This window comes from Nansenia antarctica, assembly GCF_963989245.1.
Source record: "Nansenia antarctica genome assembly, chromosome: 4".
NCBI lineage: Eukaryota > Metazoa > Chordata > Actinopteri > Argentiniformes > Microstomatidae > Nansenia > Nansenia antarctica.
The window spans coordinates 22670877-22693609 of record NC_137689.1 but is presented as its reverse complement, the minus strand read 5'-3'; the positions used below and the strand labels follow the sequence as shown (position 1 = coordinate 22693609).

The 22733-nt window shown below is 43.9% G+C and overlaps 1 protein-coding gene across 1 annotated transcript; it reads right to left on the bottom strand.

Moving 5' to 3' along the window:
* Positions 1–5606: 5606 nt before the first annotated feature.
* LOC308155885 (spectrin beta chain, non-erythrocytic 4-like) lies at positions 5607–20676 on the bottom strand (the record flags this gene model as incomplete). Its single annotated transcript, XM_080529251.1, has 14 exons — positions 5607–5854; positions 6195–6279; positions 6450–6588; positions 7079–7320; positions 7680–7814; positions 7945–8190; positions 8461–8665; positions 8777–8907; positions 9161–9439; positions 9561–9650; positions 9883–10116; positions 10565–10828; positions 19340–19495; positions 20668–20676. The coding sequence occupies 14 exons, from the start codon at positions 20674–20676 to the stop codon at positions 5607–5609; spliced, it is 2463 nt and encodes an 820-aa protein (XP_080385377.1).
* Between the last annotated feature and the right edge of the window lie 2057 nt (positions 20677–22733).

Below are 22733 nucleotides of genomic sequence, written 5' to 3'. Positions count from 1 at the left end.
GTCAATATGCTTTGTATACACAGATGTGTTGAAGGTGTTTAAGGTGCAGACCTGCGAGTAACAAGCTATGATGAATGGTGACAAATCATAAAATGTATATTTCTCTGTTTCTCGTCTCCTTCCCCTCTCTCTCAAACAAAGAGAAAGACATTTAAAAAGTATATTGCTTAAAAAAAAAAAAAGCTTTTTTTTTTATATTGTGAAACATTTCATTCACCACTGCTTGGGTTGTCTAGACAGAGCATTACATAGTCAGTCATAGGTATATATATATACTGAGAGATGCTGTGAATCCAAGAGATAAATGATCAATGAGGAGTCGTGACTGTGACAAATGCCTGTGACCACACGGTGGCTCTGGTCCATCTCCGCCATCCTCCTACCTACTGTACCAGCAGGGGCATAATGCAAGCACTGATGTACATCGCCTGGGTGAGGGGGCACGGCTGGAAGATCAGTCTGTCACAGTTACAAATAGGCAGTCCAAGGACCTTTGCCTCAGGATGTCAAAAGGTGAGAGAAAGAGAGAGAGGATATGCACAGACATGCACACGCTCTCCCTCCATCTCCTCTGCTCACCAACGTTTGGTGTCATAGAGTAAAGTTAGGATGGAGGGTGCAGACGGACAGACGCTGTCCTCCAATCAGCGCTGCTCATTTGCTCTTCCCTGACGTGCTGGAGCCCCCCGCCCCTCCCTCCGCCCTCTCACCCCTCTCAGATGTGTCTGCCTTCTCGGAGCCCTCGCCCTTCTCAGATCGCTCCTTCTCTGATCTTTCTTCTTCCTCCTCTCCTCCAATTTCAGATCGCTCTGATCTAGCATCGGCGTCACCCTCTGACTTCTCCTTCCTCTCAGAGCGGTCAGGATCCGTGGACGAGGTGGTGGGCTTATCCCATTTGGCCATCTCCTCATGCTCAGATATACTGGTGGTGATGTTTGTAATCCAACCCTTCAGGTCCTGATTAAAATACATGGGATTGTTATGGTTTCCACATAAACAGTTATCATACGTAGCAGGACGAGTTTAAAGGATTGGTATTAAAGTTGGCTAATTCATAGAAATTGCTCATGAAATTACTCTCTTGACTATTTCACTCAATGAACAAAGAAGCTCTATCAAAAGGAGGCTAACCCTAACCCTAACCCATAAAAATATAAATAGATTTAAACTCACGTTACTTATGTAAACAAAAACTTCCTTCATGTTAATTTGAACCACAGGGCTGCTTACCTCATCCTTTGCATGGAAAATATAATCATTTCCATCATTTTTTCTGTTGGAGAAATGAGAGATCCATTGTCAGAGAACGGTCTAATGCCTTATTTTATATCTTGTTTACATTTTCTAAATTTCTTCGCTATGCTTGGCTTTATGTTGTGACTGGAATTTGCTAGGTCATGTTTGAAATCTTTAGGGTAGTACCCGGAAAATATAACCTCCTTATTACAAGCTATATTTCAGATTCAAGTAATATGCTGTAGCTATACACAAATGTTTGAGGTAAAGAAGATTATTGCATTTTGAAAGGAATAAGAAATCCTTCCCTTTCAGAATCATATTGTTTGTATTGTATGTAATACATATAGAGACATTTCTAATCCTTACTTGAGAATGAAGACATTTTTCTTCTTCTTGTATCCGACAGTAAGATCACATGTGACAGCACCTAGGTCGAGCGGGGACTCTCCATTGAAAGGTGTGGTCGCGTCCTTGGCTTTGAGGTCCTTGTAGAAAACCATCTCTCCCTTAGACAATACGCAATATAGGTTCACCCAGGACTTACTGGAAAACAAGCAGTGGGAAACGGATTGAGCAACATGCGGAAGTTTTCAAAGATGAAATACAGAGACATTTCAGGTTAAACAATGAAACCATCTGATGATATTCCTTGCAATGGGTCCGGGGGATACATTTTGTAGAATCAAAAAATCAACACCAAATGAAATTGACAGACATACAACTGATATGTAAATAGAGAATGTATTCTATAATCTTCAGATGCTCTATTAATATTTATTTTGAGCCATATTGCAAAAGATAATGCTTGAAAATATAGTGCGAAAAAAAGGAAAAAAGACAAAAAGAGAAAATACAGTGCTTAAAAATATTTCCTGGTATTTTTTGTCTGTCACCCGACATGCCGTGATTCACCCGGTTCACCATGTTTACACACATCAGTGCAATGCAGTTGAAGTGGTAGGAGAGTGTTGGTGAGGTCGGGCACATGATAGAGTGGAATTCAATGCAAATACAATTGAGCATACCTGCATTTCACCTCTGCCCCATTTACACAGATCTCTAATGGGCTTTCTACTGGGACCATGACTAGATCTGCCACAGGTAAAAGATTTTACTATACATCCTACCCCAAGTCGGTTTACACAGACAACAGTAACAATAAATTACAGACAAATTACCGGGACATGCCTCTGTGTAAATGGGGCTTTCATTGTCTGTTTGTTCTGTGACTAATGGATGGTAATTAGTTGCCCCACCTGTTGGGGCTCCTCTGCTGGCCCCCAATGTCGTGTTTGCGGTAGAGGAAGCCTTCGTTCTGGGCAGTGTGCGAGGGCGCCTGGTTTATCGCCGGGGCACCTTGAGCGGGGGCTGAGCGAGAGCGGCGAGTTTCCTCCGGCTCTTTTGGACGGGGTCTCCTCCGGGGTTTGGGGCGGTCTCTGGCACGAGGGCGCTCATATCGGGTCACAGGTGCTGAAAGACTGCTGGAGGGTCGATACGGCTCCCCTCGAGCCTGGGAAAGTAGATAAATATTTTGAAGTGAGTTGCCAACCAAAGTAAAGTAAGACAGTGAAAATATAATTTGCGTACACATTAACATTTCAGAGATGTATATATGATATTATATATCATATTAATACAGCTTATAAGTTATCTTATTGTTTTTCAAGTTTGACTTAAAGAACAAAATTACCAGAGCTATACACTAGTTAATCGGAAAAGACAACTTACAAGAAACTGTACACCTAAGGCTGTGTTCGAAATGGCATAGGCTACTAGCATACTAGAATACTACATACTCAATGAGTATGTAGCATACTGCCTACTAAATTCATAATAAGTATGCCAATACTAGCCGACCATTCATACCTGCAACTGATAAACTGAACTAAAGTTATTTTTTCTGAGTGGAGCAGTCGCACTCATATTTTTCTTTTTATTGATAGAGACAGTAGAGCTTTTTGACAGGAAGGATCGGTGAGAGAGAGAGAAGGGATGACATGCAGGATATGGTTGCGGAATCGAACCTGCAACCTTGCGTTACATGGTCGATGCTTAACCCGCTACGCCACGTACTGATGTACATTTAGACATTTAATAGAGCACCATGTACGTATGTAAGATTACTCACTTGTGCTGCTTCCCTCTCCTGGACCTGCTCCACAATCTCTGCCATGGTGGCAGCGGATTTCTTCTCTCTGCAATGACAAAGCCACTACCATGAGTCACCCAAATAAGTAATAGAATCGATATTCCATGTTAAAAAACTATGCTTTTGGCACTGAGATTCTGTAATGACCATTTGAATGTTTTTGCCACACACAGATTACACAAGACTACCAAGGTTTGGCCACTACTGTACTTACCCCGAGCGCTTGTCAGAGCCTTCCTTGGCCGACTCCAGGTCACTGGAGTCCTGCCTCTGCAGCCTCTGCTTCCCACTTCCCTCCTGCTCACTGGAAGACTGCCTTTCAAGACGCCTCCGGTAGCGCTCCTGACGCACAATCAAGGGCAGCTCATTCAACCGTGCCTGGATCTCCTGCTCGCTGGAGGTCTGTCGGCCCAGCTTGTACTCCCTTTCCCGCCTCAGGTGGTCCATCTGGGGGTCAGAACGGCTCCCGCGTGGGTCTCTTTGAAGCCTGCCATGAAGGAGCTCCAGGCCTGACTCTGGCCCTATCATGTCCACCATGGGGATGTCCCCAAATTGTTCCCTCTGCGCCCTGCTGGCCTCCAGGAGAGGGTTCACTGCCTTGTGGATGTGGTTGATCCTGGGCTGCATGCAGTCAGCTTTCAGGTGCTGCCAAGCGTACGCCATTTTAGGATCCATGACCCCACCACTTTGCGCCAGATAGGTAGAACTACCCAAAACCCCACCACTGTGCTGTTGAGCAAGGTAGCCTGAACTGCCCATACCCCCACTACTTTGATGTTGCGCTAGATAACCTGAACTTCCTATACCCCCACTATGATGTTGCGCTAGATAGCCTGAACTACCCATACCCCCACTATGATGCTGCGCTAGATAGCCTGAACTACCCATACCCCCACTACTCTGATGTTGCGCTAGGTAACCTGAACTACCCATACCCCCACTATTCTGCTGTTGCGCTAGGTAGCTAGGACTAACCATTCCCCCACTATTCTGCTGTTGGGCTAGGTAGCTAGGGCTAACCATACCCCCACTATTCTGCTGTTGCGCTAGGTAGCTAGGACTACCCATACCCCCACTATTCTGCTGCTGGGCTAGGTAGCTAGGGCTAACCATACCCCCACTATTCTGCTGTTGCGCTAGGTAGCTAGGACTACCCATACCCCCACTATTCTGCTGTTGCGCTAGGTAGCTAGGACTACCCATACCCCCACTATTCTGCTGTTGCGCTAGGTAGCTAGGGCTAACCATACCTCCACTATTCTGCTGTTGCGCTAGGTAGCTAGGACTACCCATACCCCCACTATTCTGCTGCTGGGCTAGGTAGCCAGGGCTAACCATACCTCCACTATTCTGCTGTTGCGCTAGGTAGCTAGGACTACCCATACCTCCACTATTCTGCTGCTGGGCTAGGTAGCTAGGACTTATACCCCCACTATTCTGCTGCTGGGCTAGGTAGCTAGGACTACCCATAACCCCACTACTCTGATGATTCTGTCCAAGGTAGCCAGGACTATCCACACCCCCACCAGTCTGATGGTTCATCCCAAGGTAACTTGAACCATCCACACCTCCACTACTCTGGTGGTTCGGCCCAAGATAGCCGGGACTATCCACCCCTGCACCAACTGGGTGGTTCATACCAAGGTAACTGGAATTATCCAACCCCATACTGCTCTGCTGGTCCAGTCCATGATAACCCGATCCATTCATGACTGGGGAGTAGCTGGCTATGGTCGAACCCAATTTCTGGGCTATAGGGGAGGCTGCCAGCTCCAGACTTGTTTGCTTGGGCCGGGGTTCAACATGCACCTGGACGGTCTGCCTCAGGAGAGAAGAGGTAGCAGGGAGAACACTCGGAGTGAGACAAGATAATGGGAACATCTTTCGGCTTGAAAGCGGTGTTGGGGCAGGTTTGCGCTGTTCTTCTTTAAGCTTCTCAGCCTGAAAAATCCAAATTGAAATGAAGAATAAAGCAAAAATGGAATTACAATACAATAAGCAGGTTTGTCTATGTACCCTAAGCAAATACTTATAATACCTGTGTAACGGTGCTGTAATTAGAGTACTCTAGGGACAAAATTGGATTAACATGTTATAGTAATCTTATTTTTTCTCTATGTAATACATAGTAATTTGTTAATGGTATATATGGAGTTTATAAGGGTAATAATGGAATTTACAAGTTTATAATACCATATTGACAGTGGAGAGCTTTTGGTCAAACTGATACATCTGAGGAAGAGCTTACATTAGAGAGCTGTCTTAGTGAGCTGAAGCGCTCCTTCCAGGTAGCAGCAGCCTTGCGGAAGGCCTCGTGACGGAGGATGAGCTGCTCCACCTCATCTGTTTGGGCCTGGACCTCTCCTGCAGCAGCCTCCCTGGAGCTAGTGCTGATCAGAGGCTCCTTGGCCTTTAGCCAGGCCTCCGCCTTCACTGTCTCCTGGGCAAACTGGTACATCTCCTGCTCTGTAGTGACAAGCGACATACAGCATTTTCAGTTCAGATACACATTCATGCTGAAACTTGTTATTGATGTGATGTATTGTATGTATATTTGTGTTGTTTTGTTCATGAATGTTGTAGTTACTGTTGAAGCTCACAGACAACAGTCTTGTTCATAATAAGTGCGCAGTGTGATATTTGCTCTAATTAAGAGCTATTACAATTCATGCATGGCATGTTAACTACACATGGCAAGGCACAATCTAAAACCATTGTTTTTCTCCAACAAGAGCCCTTCCATATTTAAATTTCTGCAGTGCTAAGAGTGGTTTGCTTCACAGTGCTGGTGTAGTGAGTCACTCACTGCGCTGTAGCTTTTCCTGGTGTTTGTCCCATTTCTCAGCAAGATCCTTCTGCTTAAGCAGGAGGCTGTCCAACTTCTCCTTTATCTGGAGAGACAGTTGAGATGTATTCAAGAACACAACAATGTCATTTCCAAAACATTTCACTATTGAATGGGAAATATTATGTGGTTTACTTTTTGCTCCTTGTGTGAACATTATTTTATGGGACACCCCATGAATGAACTGTGCTTTTGTGTGTTGTGTGTTAGCCTGACCTCCTCTGTTGCAGGGTTGCCTGCGGCCAGCAGAATCTTGCCCAGCTCCACACATTGCTGTATCGCCTTGCTGCGGCCATCCATCTTCCCTTTCAACTCCTGGTGCGGTTTCATCATTGCCTCAACAGAGGACGCATCCCTAAGGCAGGATAGGACAGTTAGGAAACAGGCTCAGACAACGCAAATGTCACAGATGAAGGGTGGGTAAAAAGAACAGTAAGTGAAATGTTAGCCATGTGCTTGACTGGTGTGTGCAGACCAACCAGCTAAATAGGATACAATATGTATATGTTACACATATATCAAAGGAAAGCTAAGAGGAGAAATACTGTATATGAAATGGTGTTAATATATAATTTCCTTATAGAAAACCAAATTCAATTGAATGTCAGATGTCAAATGAAATTAGGTCAAGGTTACTCAGTGTTCTATTCTTAAACTAGGCAGTAATGAACTACGTCCAAACCAAGAGAGAATTAGCTCAACTGGGGGGTGCCTCAAATGGTTACTCAAATAGATTACACATAGGTTTCCTTTTATCTGTAATGTACAAGATTAGTCTAACTATCAAACATCAAGTATCAAGTAGCTTAAAGGATGACAATTAGCCTTAAATTGGGCTCTCTTACCTGGGTTCATCCCCTCCTATCTGGCCCATGATGCCTTCCATCCACATGAGATGCTCACGGACTACTGAGAAGAACTGGATCTTGTCCGTCACTGAGGTGACATGGACACGGCTCTCCTCACAGGAAACCAGCAGCTCCTTCCACGCCAGCATCACTTCCTGCTCCTTGCTCATGATGGCCTCGGCCTTCTCCCCGGCATAGATAGTCCTCAACTGGGCAGCATTCTCCTGCAGCTGCCTGACCTACACCATGACAGGAGACGCACATTTGTATGTGTTGGTTGTCTTTTAGCATTACACCGTAAATACCGTGCACTACATGGGCACAACAATATCATTGATCTTTGTTACTGTGTACACAATGGTGTTTTCATCCATGATACATTTTGTATTTTGGAGTATACTGTAGGGCCCACCTCCCATACCATCTTCATGTTTTTGACATTTACATTTTTGACATTTAGCAGACGCTTTTATTCAAAGCAACTTTTTCCAAAGTACATTTATCTAAAGTAAGTGAATCATCAGTCATGTTTCTCGGATAGGTACTATGTGTTTGAGTGATGGGTTTGACAGAAGAGCCAGTGTGAACGTCATCTCACCTGTGAGACTAGTAGTTGTAGGGCGTGCTCAAAGGAGTGCATGAGCCTTTGAAGGGTGGCTGGGTTGGCTATGCTGGCTTGGCATGCCCTTACCTCTGGCAGCTGCCTCATCTTTCCAGCAATCTGAGCCAAGACCTACAACACAGGACAGTATCATCACGGGACCCTCAGATGTATAATCTCAAACACCTACTTGCTTTATTTTACCAGTATCCCCAAACAATATACTATAGTATACTAAGTGGTAAAATAATGGCAGCTGTACCTCTTTACAGTCAGTGAAGAACTTGTGCAGCTGGTGTGAGGCTGTCAGCATCTGCCCGCGGGTCTCCATGAGCTCCAGTAGGTCTGCCCAGGACTCGTTCAGCCCATCCTTCCACTCAGCAATGGTGGCCGCGTCTGAGTGCCCGCAGTCTATCATCTCGTTCACCATCTTATTTACAGATTCCATCCGCTGCTGACCTAAGCTGTTTGTCCCTGAGGAGAACTTGGTGAACTTCTCCTGCAGCACCTGTAGGAGATAAGAAGAAAAGACAGAATCAGCTTGGGAACTACATATTTACTGGAGTTGAAAAGAGATTATACTATATATCTCTCACAATGCCATGGCATGTGTCCTTGAGAAGTGTGAAACACAGTCAGTGACAATGGTAAATTGGTAATGTAATATTTGAAAACCAGCTGGGGGACTGATCTCTCATCTCTCCTCTTTTTAATTGTCCTCTTTCATCTTTCAAGGGGACCAGAACAGGGTTTCCCTCCTAACACACCAAGGACTGACCGTGACATGCTCCAGATCGTGGCCCAGCTCAGTGGAGCTGGCCACAGCCTCCCGCTCAGTGATCCACTTCTCTAGCTCCTCCACCTCCTTGTTCAGCTGGTACAGCCAGTACTGCTGCTCCAGCTTCGTCTTCCTGTGCTCCACCATGTCCTTCAGAGACACGTAGAGGCGGTCTATGTGAGACTGCTGCTTGGTGATCTGTTCACTGTCATAGATAGAGAGATAGAGTGATATTAAACACAATGCACATCAATGTACCAGAAAGTAACAGAAAGAAAACATCCAAGTGACCGTAGTAAAAAAAAACCGTCTGTACCTGTCAGGGTGTCCTATCTCTAACAGGCGCTGGCACAGCTGGGAGAGCATGCCCACCGTCTCTGCATAGTTCTCCACTGTCTGCTCCAGGGCCAGGTGGTCCTTCAGCAGCTGCAGGGTGCTTGCTTCATCCTGTATAACAAAAAAAATCCATCTTAATGCAGTTAAAACATGTTTTTTGATTGATCTATTTCTACAGGTTAGTACCACTAAGATCGAAAATGTATTTTACAAGAGAGACCTGCTGTCATAAGCATCAACCAATAGTATCAGTCTCACATCCAATAAGCACATCCCATTCACATCCTGTTGCAGTTCCCCAATGCAGTTCCCCTATGCCTCCCTGGTCAGATGAAATATTGTTATATTATATTATATTACGTACCGTTCCTTTCTCTTCATTGATGAGGTGTAGTTTCTGTCCTGCCAGCCAGGACTCCACCTTGGTGGCCTCGCTGTAGTACTGCTGGGCTTGTAACACAGCATCCAGCATCACCGACCTCCTCTCCGCCTCCAGCCGCAGCACCTCCCACAGCTGACGCACGTGCCCCGCCCCCTCACGCACAAAGTCGACCTCAGGGGTCCGCAGCGAGGCGATGATCCCCGCCCGGTCCAGAACCTCCTCCACCCGTGCTCGACGCCCCTGCAGGTCCCTCTGGAGTGTCTGAGGGGCCAATCAGAGATCTGGTTTAGTGTTGAGTGGCCTGAGGTCAGGTCAGGTTGGGATAAGGTGTAAAAGTGTTGAGTTGCTGAGTTGTGCTGTTAAGTGAATATCTGTCACACACCTGGTTCTTCTTCACATGCTGCTGCGCACTCTGAAGGCTGTTCCCATAATCCTTAGAGGAGGCCAGGGGCAGTCTCTCCTGGATCCACAGCTATGAAAACAGAAGATTATGATCAGCTATATATCTAAGAGAGAGAAAAGACAGATGTTTTTTATCTCCTTTTTATATACGTTTCACATCTTTCAAATTCTGTGACGTTCAGACATTTTTGGACACATATCAGAGACACAAAAGAGAGAAATTATATGAAAAGCAGAATGCACTGAGATTGGAGAGGGGACGGGGGGCCGGGCAGCACGGAGTAATGAAGTGTGTCACTCACTATCTCATCCTCCAGGTCCTGGGCGACTTGGTGCATCTCTTTGGAGGCCAGCAGGATGCGACGTCTCTCCTTGAGGGGCTCGATGAGGCGAACAATGCGGGTCTCCACCACAGCTGGCTGCTCGCCCCCTTCGTCGTCACACTTCATCAGGCTTCGCTGGGGGAGGCAGACCCCCTGCAAGCCCCCCAGCTCCCCAACGTCCTTATACAACTCCCCCATCTGAGACTCCATGGTCTGAGGCGCAAGGAAAGAGGAGGTCGTGTTAGAGACAGATGAGAGACGCCCAAACAGACAAGCACATCAGCCTTTCAGCACTTTTTCAGCTATTTTCTTATGTGAGCATTGTGGATGTTATGTAATGGGTCGGCCAGCTTTAAGAACAAAGCATACGGTGCATTATTTAATGTCAATGAGCTTGTTGTCGCGGAAACATGGAACCAAAGCAGAACCAATCAACAACGGGCTCTGTAGCCCTGCCACACGGGAACATTAGAGAAGATGACAGAAATCACAGGGAAATGGGAGTATGTGTTGAATGTTAAAAAAAAAGTGACAAACTCAGCTCTCGGTTTTTGTTTTGATCAATTACATAATTAATTGAAGGAAGCGCTAATAGTACAAATCAGTTTTTTAAATTATTTTTTTAAGCTGCCACAGTACAAACCAAAACCTTAATAAGCACCTGGAACTTCTGGAGCTGTTCATTGAAGGTGGGCAGATGGTGGGCCTGCTCCAGCTGTGGGGGCTGCTGCTCCAGGTGGGAGAGCTGGTGGTCCAGGTCTGAGTAGCTCTTGACCGCCGGCTCAGGCTTGTTGTTCTCAAACAGCTGGCGGGCCTTGGCCTTGGTGGTGCTCTCCAGGTCTGTCCAGCACTCCCTGATCTCCTCCAGCTTCTGCTGGACCACCGACCGCAGCTCCGGCTTCTCCTGGATCAGCTCCTGGCCCTCCTGGACAGAGAGAGAGGGCAGAGAGGGCAGAGAGGGGAGGACAATGTCCACTCTGTTAGGCAACTTACGTACACGGCCAACAGTTGTTTTGATATTGTATTATTTCACTGTTTTATTACGACACTGTAAGTCCAACTTGTGATGTTGGACATGTTGTGTAGTTTTGTGTTACTGCTTGCTTTCCTTTTTGTTTCTCTAAATAGTTTTATTTTCCTTTTTTGTTTATTTTTTAAACTCTTCATATAAATAGTGTTGTTCTCGTAAAGTGTGTTCTCATGTGACTCATGTGAAATGCATATAAAATAAAATTCTATTTCATTTCAAATTGTTTTTTGTTTAATTATCCATGTATTGCATTTAATAACATTTATTATGGATTATAGCTCAATAAAGTGACTTTTTCTAAACGGTTACAGTATGTCATGATAGGAGTTTAATTGGAGTGTCTGTAAGGTGGTTGAGACATGTTTTCAGAATAGATGCTGCAGAGTTAAAAGAGCTCTGAAAGACTCTTAAAAAAGTCTGCTGGAAATCTGCCACCACAGCGAAATTCAGTTAAAAGTATACAGTCACCCTCATGTAATAAAGTAATGAAGAATCATATTTCTTGCCTGAGCGGTTTTACATGAGCATGTATAATGTCAGCTTTCGCTTCAAGGAATGTAACTGGCCAGGCTGATTGTTCCCTTTAGTAACACACATACTGACAATTTCTGAAATATACTTAATCACACTGCACTGTATCTCTTTTTTGTGTGTAAAATGCCAGAAATAACTATTTGTATTTAAAGCCAGAGCTAATCACACGCAGGTTCTCACTAACAAAGCATGCTAAGAGGAATTTGCTGTAAAGTATGATACAGTATGAAGCATATCCAGTGTTTGATGTCTCTACTGTTGCCAATATGTAAGAGGCTTTAGGCTTAACTATATCATGCCCATAAAAGGACAAAACCGACAGTTATGGTCATAGAAATATACTTAATAATGAAAATACATTAAGGACCCTACTTGCATACAGACCTACAGTGCCTAAATACAAAACTATGGGTTGCAGTGACCCAAAATATTTTCTAGTCATTTTTCAAGTCACCTCAGAGAAGCCCTAACACATCACTGTCATTGCTTTCTGTTTCAGGTCATGACCCTGACTAAAAGACAAACAACCTTTTCCTTGACCTGCAATGTTGTGTCTAGTCAAAAGAAAACGCACATAAATTAATAGGAGGGGAAGATGGAGTTGTCAGACTCTGCGCTAAAACAAAAGGTTGGATGATTTCCCAGCTTTGTCCCAGACTCAATGTTAACTCCTGAGCAGAGCCATGATAGCTCAGTGATAGCTCAGTGATAGCTCAGTGATAGTTCAGTGATAGCTCAGTGATAGCTCAGTGATAGCTCAGTGATAGCTCAGTGATAGCTCAATGATAGCTCAGTGAAGCTCCACTTGTGTAGAGGCAGGTATATAACAAAGCCCAGGCTGACCTACAACATCATGCATGGAAAGCCTAATAAACCCCTGGTCTTTCCAAGCACAACCGTTTGTGTTATTTCTTTTGAAATTCTTGTGGGCTTTGTGCATGACGTGATCTGGATGAGGAGACGTGGACTGATCAAAGCTTGTAGCGTTTTCCTCTGTCGATGAGGCTCTCAGTGGCTCCACTCCAAGTCCCTGAAATAGAATCTGTACAGTCTCCTCCCATGCTCAGACTAAGAGGAGCAGAAGGTGTTTATGACAAGCTTTTATCAAATGATTCCTCTCCTGTGGTATGAAAGACCACTGAATGTCAACGACGGAGGACAACATTGTGCTACAAGACTGACATACTTTACTTATGTAGACCTTCACAACCGTAAGTGTAATAGATCGTAGAAATGTGACGTTTGTTTCTTTCTACCCCTTTGAAGAGAGGCCTTGATCATATGTATTATCAATGATCAATACAGCCTGCTAAAAGGTAATACATGTTTTTGCTAGCTATCTACAGCACCTTGAAGGGGAATAAGAACCCAGTATATATAACAGATTCCCTGGTCTAAATCCTGTTCTGCTGGATCTCTCACAGAGAGCTGTATCGCAGAGAGCTGGACCTGTCCTGTGGTTTAAACCCTGCTCTGCTGTATCTCTCACAGAGAGCTGGACCTGTCCTGTGGTTTAAACCCTGCTCTGCTGTATCTCTCACAGAGAGCTGGACCTGTCCTGTGGTTTTCATAATGCAGTGCTGCATTCTTCCTCTTGGCACGGAATCTCTGCTTAACTGCTGCTAGCGCTCTCCCTCTCTCTCTCCCTCTCTCTCTCCCTCTCCCTCCCTCTCTCTCCTCTCTTTTCCTGTGCCTCTCACTCCCTCTCATAATGCAGAGCCAGCAAAAACAAGGCTAGGTCTCTTTCTCATCTCTCCCTTGGCTTTACTGACACACAGGGAGAAAGAGAAGGGAAATAAGAATGGGGGGTGGGGAGAGGAAAGGGAGAGGAAAGGGAGAGGAGAGACTAAGGAGAGAAGGGCATAGAGAAAGGAGGAGGAGAAGCGAACGATAGATAGAGAAACAAATATGCAGGTGATTTTTGGGAGAAGGCAGTTAATGTGATACAGTAGGACACTGAATGCATCTATGATGGCACAGTCCAGAAAAACAGTTTAGCATAGTGTGATGTCAGTGGCTGCATTGCTCCATACTATCATCATTCATGTTAATATTGAAAATCCTGAAGGCTAGCTCACATTGCTGATACAGCACAATGAAATGGTGGAGAACAGCATGATAAAGCAAGAAGATTTAAATCGTCCACTCAAACATAAATGTGTGTACAGTCATGCACACATACACCTACTGTACAGCATAGCATACAGCCTACAATGTGCAAACACACATGCAAAATAAACCGACTGTATATCCTATGTATACCGACAAGCACACCGACACCTAAATATCAAGCTATACAAATGCCTTAAATAACCATATAAATAAATGTATGCAAAGATGGTATAGACATCTCATACTGCCAGACGATGCCTATGTACAATTTTCTAACATGGACACTAATATACAAATCCTTTAAAACCTCAGAGGTGTGCTCATCATTTGCAGCATGGTGTTGGGTGCCTTACTGGCAACTACAAGTACTGTACATCAATAATCAATTGAGTCACCCCAAAGACACTGAAAAGACACCCTCATTTGAGAAACTGGTCAACTGGGTATTATCTAGACACTCCTACTCCTAACACAAATGATGTAATAGATCAATGGGGACAATGGGTCCAAGGTTATTTTTTTCACTCAAACAATACTACATCTGTAGCAGCACCCAATAAAGACAGACAGACACAGACAGACAGAATATGGTGTTGGCTGGGCAGAATCCAAGGATATCACCTGGACGTGATCCCTCATGTCTCCGTCTGATTGACAGGTTAAGTGTTCCAGTGGGATTGGGTGTGTTTGAATGTTTACAGAGCGTTTGACCCCTGAGCCACTGGTAAAGCTTGGCACAAGGTCAGCCGTCAGTAAAACCCCAGAGTTCGTCTCACTGTAACAGAGAAGCGATCCTCAGAGGACTGAAGATCCTCCACAGAGACAAGCCCAGCGTGCAGCTCCGAGCTCAGGCCCATCTGCTGAGTAAGTACTGAAGGAGAGCAGAGGCAAGGGGCCGGGGCGGGAACCCTTCCAAAAGGACACCGAGTTCTCCAATCGCAGCAGGACGCGCAGCGTCATCTTTTCTCCCCCAGTCTCTCAGGTAACGAGAGAGGGAGAGGTGGGGGTGATTAGGGGATGTTAGTGAGAGAAGCTCGACATGAGGGTCTCTGTAACAACGTGTATGAGGGCTACAGAGACACAGAGCCCTTGAGAAAGCACACTAGTCAGCCTTGTGTTCGCACCACCGACTGGGCAGCCATCTTCTGCACTCAATGTCCAATCTTTGAGTGTATCTATCTGGGATCTGGCATGAAAGGTTATACAGATACGCTGATGATTCAGAAGCAAAGCGGTATCCTTTTTCATTCTATTTTCACTTTGAGCTGTCATTCTAAGGGGACGGCCTGTCCGTGTCATCATTAGACATTTCTGAGACATTAGTAGATGGACATGATACGTAAGTGCATTCGTAATTGTTGTCAGATGATCCTTTCAACCAAGCTTACACAGGTATGAAATGTACATATTTCAATTACTTGCATTCCGCTGACTATACTGAATCTACTGAGATGTACTGTTAGAGATATGTACCATACCAAAGGACAGGACATACTGTAACTATATTTATCCAAAAATATCTCTTCAATCTTAAAATAAATAAATATATTAAACAAAATAATGTATATATATATATATATATATATATATATATATATATATATATATATATAGGCCTAACCGTTACAAAAAACATGCAAATCACTAACCAAAGCAGTTTTCAAAACAAAGCTGGCCTTATTTGACATGAGTGAAGGATATATACAGTATATATATACTCTATGGTGGGTTTGCAGTGTTGAGCACTGCAGATCTAACAGCATCGTCTGAAGCTAATTTGTTTCAAGTTATATTTGCACTGCAGCCTGTTTAATCCAATTTAATTTTATAGGCATAATCTTGGAAACCAAAACCACACATATGTAATTAAAGCGACTGGGCAAACCTGGACCCTCTACAAAGCCCTTTTGCCATTGGCTACAGGACAGGACCTTGAGAGGTATCAGGATCATTAAGAAGGGGCTACAGTTGCATGGTACACTGCATGACACATTTCAAGATGGCTGTTTGAGCATTTTTACACGTCAGGTGTAGTAATAGGGGAAGTCATAATCTATATGAGTTATTCATTACCTAATGTTTAATCTCACAATATCATATTGATGTTAATTATTCATGTTACGGTATATAGCTATGCTTGCTGCCAAATACATCATGGTATCAGTCATGAATAGTCAACAGCACTATCAGATCAACAAAATCATTCATGTAAGATCAATGGGTGATATCAACATGCCATTCATTCAAGACATTTTGGCAAGGCATAAGAAATGATTATACTATGTCAAATCTTATCAAACAGTCAACACATTTTTTTTTCTATCAAGCAAACTAACAACACTGCTTTCCTGGAATCTATGGAAGTATATTGGATTTTGGTCAAATGTTTAGGACTTTAGGTGATGACATAAACACACTCAAAATGCTATGAAAATGTAGTAATCCCCAAGTGCAGTATAATGTACAGTAGCTAAGATCAACATGCTTTACTTTGTTGTTGAATTCAAATGTTGGATCCATACCCTCCAAAGAGCAATTACTGTATGCTTATACCCAACAAAAGTGGTTCAAAATCCAGGTAAAAAAAAAACATCTGAAAAAGCTAATTCTCACAGGGGGATATTGTTGGACCAATGGTCTCTACATACAGTATGATCTCTACATACAGTATGGTCTCTACATACAGTATGGTCTCTACATACAGTATGATCTCTACATACAGATGGTCTCTACATACAGTATGGTCTCTACATACAGTATGATCTCTACATACAGTATGATCTCTACATACAGATGATCTCTACATACAGTATGGTCTCTATATACAGTATGGTCTCTACATACAGTATGGTCTCTACATACAGTATGATCTCTACATACAGATGATCTCTACATACAGTATGGTCTCTACATACAGTATGATCTCTACATACAGTATGATCTCTACATACAGATGATCTCTACATACAGTATGATCTCTACATACAGTATGATCTCTACATACAGTATGATCTCTACATACAGTATGATCTCTACATACAGATGGTCTCTACATACAGTATGGTCTCTACATACGCAGTGTTTCCTCTACATGCATTTATTGGTGGCGGGCCGCCACGAATGAATTTCCTCCGCCACGAATTGATTCAGTCCACAATTAATTAATCGCTTTTTTTGCTGATTAAAATATATCTGATCCTAGATCAGCGCTATAATGGATGTTGACTAAAAGTGCACCTAAATCCACGCCCATCTCTCTCTAACCGCTGATCCAAAATCAGATTAATGACATTCAGTTGACGACGTGACACAAGGGCTCCTGATTGGTCTAAATGTGAACTGTGGTATTATTGTTATTGTGTACAGGCCACCGTAGTGACATCAGGGGGGTATTCCATCAACATCGCTAAAGGGAAAATCCAGGTTTAGTCTGATAAATCTCGCGAGAGTTCTTAAAAATATCCAGGCATATTCTGATAGGTCTCGCGAGAGTTATCAAAAATAAGCCAGGATTTTCCTTTAGCGACGTTGATGGAATACCCCCCAGGTCAGGTGGGCAGGTTACGACGAGACAACAAGAGACCGGTATTGTAGAGCTTACAGAGCGAGTTAAAATAAAGACACTTACATTGAAATACAGAAGGACTCACGTGTATGTTTAATAGAATAACACGACATGGTGTCAGAAGTCCTGTAAGTGAGTGTTAAGAGTTAGATCGGCCGACAAGTGTCATTTGAGCTCGTGACGGTGAGAAGGGAGAAGAAAAGATGGATGCTAATGCTAACGCGGGAGCAGCTGCAGTCCAGAGAACGGCGCCAGTTTCAAGTGCTACGTTAGCAGACATTAGCAAGTCAAAAAACGATTCTTATGTGCCGTCACTTTAGCAACGACACAGTATTGTCAAGGGGAAAAGAAGGGGAGACGATTTTTTTATTGACAACGGAATTACATGCTGGAAAAACATGCAGCTAAAATTCAGGGAACATTTGGACAATAAGAGACACACGGGAGAAGTACGGGAAAACAGGGCTCATGTGGGTCTCATCAAAGGTAAGAGTTTGTTTTCTTTAACTCAGCTGATACTCAGCTGTTTACCGAATGCTCCATCTGACTGTGATTTTACTTCTGTAATGTGGTGGGTTGACATAATTCACGCACGGAACTATAGGTTGAGAGTATTGTTCCGTCCGCAGTTGATTGCGTAGTACCCAAGTTGTTTAGACTGTCCTATTTACTGCTTGAGTGTGTTGTTGACAATCGTTCATGTCCTTCATTAAACGTTTAGCTTTGTCATTTGATACGCCGCCTACGACTACCATCTCTCTGCACTACAGTAAACAGTTAATCAGTAACGTTAGCCGCTTTTGTGCTCATGTAGGCCTACTTCGTATTATATTATAGCTGATGATCTTTGTGTGTGTGTATGTGACTGTCAGTCAAAAGTTTATATTCTGTATATTCATATATTTTTGGGGGGCCATCCTCTAGTTTTGGCTGTGATTAGATCGTTGTTTGAATGAATGAATGAATGAATGGACTGTATTGTCATTGCTACAGTACAGGTACTAAACAACGAAATTTAGGAGGGGTGGCTCCCCTGGTGTTAGGAAAGGAAAAAAAAAATGTACAAAAAAAAAAAAAAGGAGCGCGCGTGCACGTTTCATGCGCGTGGACGCGGGAAAAAATCGCGCGCGCTGCGCGCTCGGTCAGGGCCATCCGCCACCATTGTAAAAAATCCTGGAGGAAACACTGATACAGATGATCTCTACATACAGTATGATCTCTACATACAGTATGATCTCTACATACAGATGGTCTCTACATACAGTATGGTCTCTACATACAGTATGATCTCTACATACAGTATGGTCTCTACATACAGTATTTCAAACATTGGGTGTTCCAGTTCCTGACTGGCAGACTAAGAGATCAATTCAGATGCAGTACATTCTTAGTTATTCTTGATTTAATTGGGGCTTCAATCAACTAATTCACACTTGGAAAACCCACTTGAGCGTCTCTTCTACTCTTCTACACCTTCTACAGGGGAGGGTTGGAGAACACTTGGTATTGTATTGGTTGAGGCTCTACTGACAAAACTGCAGTGGACAACTGGGATTTCATATTCTCTAGTTGCACTACACATTTGCATGAATGACTTACTACAGATTATAAATGTTCCATGAAAAAGAACTCATGATTGATTGTATATGCCTTGGCCTATAAAGTACCATACAGGTCTGTTTTCCCTAAATGATTTAAGCAGTATGATTGACTGTCATGTTGATCACACATTTCATCCTATTCTTATAACAGACACATGAACAGGAATACATTGGAAGAAGCTATTCCAATGTGCAGCACATCCAAAATCAGGAGATGAAAAAAAGCAATCCAAAAAGGCATTGCACATTGTACCAGTCATGAAAAACAACTGTTATCACAGTCATAACCTTGAACTTTAAATCCAGGGTGTCCTTTAGGAAAGCACTTGACAGCATGGATTTCCGGTACTCACGGCTGAGTAATGAAAAGTGAGTGATTACATCAACACCCCCCCCCTACACACACTCCCATACACACCATACACACCATCCTCCATCATGTGCTCCATCTTGGCACAACACCCTGCCCCCTCACTCACCTGGTATATTTGACCTACTCCCCCTCCCTCCCCCTCCATTCACCTGCTCTGTCTGACCTCCCCCTCTGTCCCTCCCTCCCTTCTCCCTCCCTCCCTCCCTCCCCTCTTCACTCACCTGCTCTATCTTGGCCAGCCATTCTTTGTTGCGGGCCAGCTCAGCCATGAAGGCCTGGTGCTTGAGCCACTTCCTGTGCAGCTTCTGGGCCTCATCCCGCGCTGTGTCTCGGGCCATAAGCATCTTCTCTTCCACGCGCTGTCCCCAATCGTTCAGCTAGGGGAGGCACAAATAGCCACCATCAGGAGCCCGAGCCCCTCTCCCCCCTCTCTCCCACAGGACGTCCTGTCTGCCTTCCTCTACGCCAGAGCCACCCGCTCTGCTCTGCACGGTCCCGGGTACCTGCGCTGTCACCACCCACCCCAACCCCCACCAAACGCCCTTTCTGTAGAAAAAAAATCAAGATAAGCACCTCAGCAGCAGCAGTGGCAGTAATGGTAGCTCAAGCCCTTCCGCTGGGTCGCCCCTGGGTCCTCATGCCCTACCTATTCACGACTCCTGCAGTCCTGGTGCTGCAGTGCCAGCTAGCCAGTCTCAGAGAAGGGGAAAACAACCGAGGAAACAGAGGAAACGCGCCAATGACAACACCAGAACAAAGAGTAACAAACATCCAAGAGTCCTTTTGATTTTGGGGGGTATTCTTCTCCCTCCTGAGTGCAATTTACAATCCAGTAGCTAGTAAAGGTGAAGATCTACCATGGCCACAGACTCTTTCAGCCGGGGCAAACCCAAGTGTCCAGCGATCAGTGGTCCTCGACGGTCTGTAGTCCTGCCTAATGATGCCGTGGCCAGGAGGGGGAGGAAGAGATGGAATGGGAGGAGATGGGGGTGAATGGGATGCAGAGGCAGTGCAGAGGGGGGCAGATAGCATAAGCTGCCCGCTCTCGAAATGCACCGTTGCCACTGGTGCAGAGACGCACGCACGGGGTTGTGTAAGATGCTACGCTATATCCTTTCCCGGTTCCTCTTCCTCATGTCCCCATACAGATCAGACGCGGCTGGTGCCTGCTGCTGCAGTCCCTGCCTCTCAGCTACGCTCCTGTGTGTGTGTGTGTGTGTGTGTGTGCGCACGCGCACGCGTGTGTGTGTGTGTATGCAATCACAACCAGCACTGCAGTGCCGGAGCAGAGAGAAAGGGAGGGAGGGAGAGCAAGGAGAGGGAGCAAGGAGAAAGGGGGAGAGAGAGAACAAGGAGAGAAAGATAGAGAGCGAGAGAGGGAGGGAGGGAAGGAGGGAGAGAGAGAGGAACGGAGGGAGGAAGTGAGGGAGATAGAGAGAGAGGGAGGAAAAGAGAGCGAGAAAGAGAGGGAGAGAGAGGGAGATAGAGAGAGACGGAGGGAAAGAGAGAGAGAAAGAGAGAGAGAGCCTGCGTCATCTTTCAGTGTCACCAGGGACATTTCTCTGCACTAGAAATGACTGCACTCGGAGCGGGAGCAGGGTTTAGGAGGGAGGGGGAGGTGTTGTCGTTTGGAAACAGCTGAATGAGAGGGGAGGAGGATGAAGAACACATGGCCCACAGTGCAGCTGACTGATTCGGATCACTGTTCACTCTCTCTATTTAAAGGGACCCGCATGAATTTGTTTCTCCAGCTGCACAAACCAGATTTGAAAATGCTCGTGTTTCTGAGGGTGCTGGAGGTGGATTTCACAACAGTCCTAAGCGTTTCTATCCATCGGAAAACACACCTCAGAATCTGAGTCATAAACACATGCCGCGGTGGATCAAATGTGTCTGAAAACAGAATGCTTACATTAACATGGAAACAATGCAGTACACCCAGTGCACTACAGCTGAGCTTGAACATGCTAACATGCTGTTGTGCTATTATAGGTGATATATATAGTGTATATATATATACATGTATATACTGTATATATACATAATGTGAGCACTATCTATTAAAGGTAAGACTAACGCTTTATTTGGAGGTAATGTATGCCTATAGATATTACTACATAGGTTATTAACCAGTAATATATGTAAGAGTATCTATTCAATTACAGGTCCCTGCAATTGCTTATATGTGTATTTGCTAATATTAATAAATAGGCCTACAGGTACAAATGATGACTTTATAGTTACTAATGGTGAACATGCTGTTTGGCACTATTCAACACTTCAATAGTCATCGTATAAAACCAAGGTAGCACTAGAAAAACGCTACAAGGTAAAACACTACAAGGTAGCACACACAAAACGCTACAAGGTAGCACACACAAAAACAAACATACATACTGTACATTTGCACAAGAAACTCACACAGAGTGTCACACACAGACCCTCAGGTGTCTTTCCACTCCAATATCATCCACACCTATAAGCTAATAACAGGGTTAGGGTTGGTATTTATCTATACTAGTTAAATGAATTCAGAATATCCCAATATTTAATAAATCGTTATTGAAGTCTGTCATACGGCCTTCTTTTTCTTTTTCATACAGAAGCATATTGTGTCATATCTGTGCCACTAGAGGGCATTATTTGTACAAACATTTCAATAATGTTTTAATAATGTTTTTAAATGACATGATATGTTTGTGAAAACTAATGAGCATTGGCACCTGACCTGAATTCTCACCTGAGAAAGCTTTGAGTAAGTTCATGATATCATTTTAGCCTTAGCTTTTATTTAGTGGAAATGAAAAAGTAATAGGCCAAAATCATGTTATTAATGGTAATCATTATGAATGAAAAACGTAAATAATCGAATTGCTTTTCACTGATATGATGATTTCACTAGTTTTGAGTCATTCTCTCACTGTGACCAAGTGCAACAGCCAAAGGCAACAGAAGGTCATGACCTCCAAAGGAGTGACCTGACAAGTAAAGCAGCAATTATCAATAATCTTCTAATGGCCATTGTGGCTAGTCTGCTAAATACTTTCCTTGGTTCACTGAGGGTAAAATGTATCATCTGTCTTGTGTGTGTGACAAGGCCAAGAATACTGAGCTGAACAGTTGCGGAATTATTGAGAAAAACTATAATATGTGATCGGTGACCATACACATACAAAATGACAGGCTGTAAATTATGTTAATAATAGATTGTCTATAGGCTTATCTCTTAATATGTCTACCTTTTACCTCACCTGTTGGATATTAGTCTAATGACTATCAAATCATATATCCATTCAATAGACCAATGAGGCAAAACCAGTCTGTTACTCAATCAGTTTATGCCTCGGAGTAAAATAATTAATAATGATTTTATTTTTTTATTCCTCTGCCGTGTCCTCACAGAACTTCATGAAAATGTATGACACAAACATGGCTTTTGGGATTTGTAGTAATACAATCAAATGAATTGCAGGGAATGGAAAAGTGGACTGGGGTTCACCCAGAATGTTTACACTATATTAGGGATGTTATCTGTGTTCAAAACTGCCATCCTACCCTCATACATTAAATTAAAGTACAGCGGATACTCTGAGTAAACCCACAATACAGTTGGTC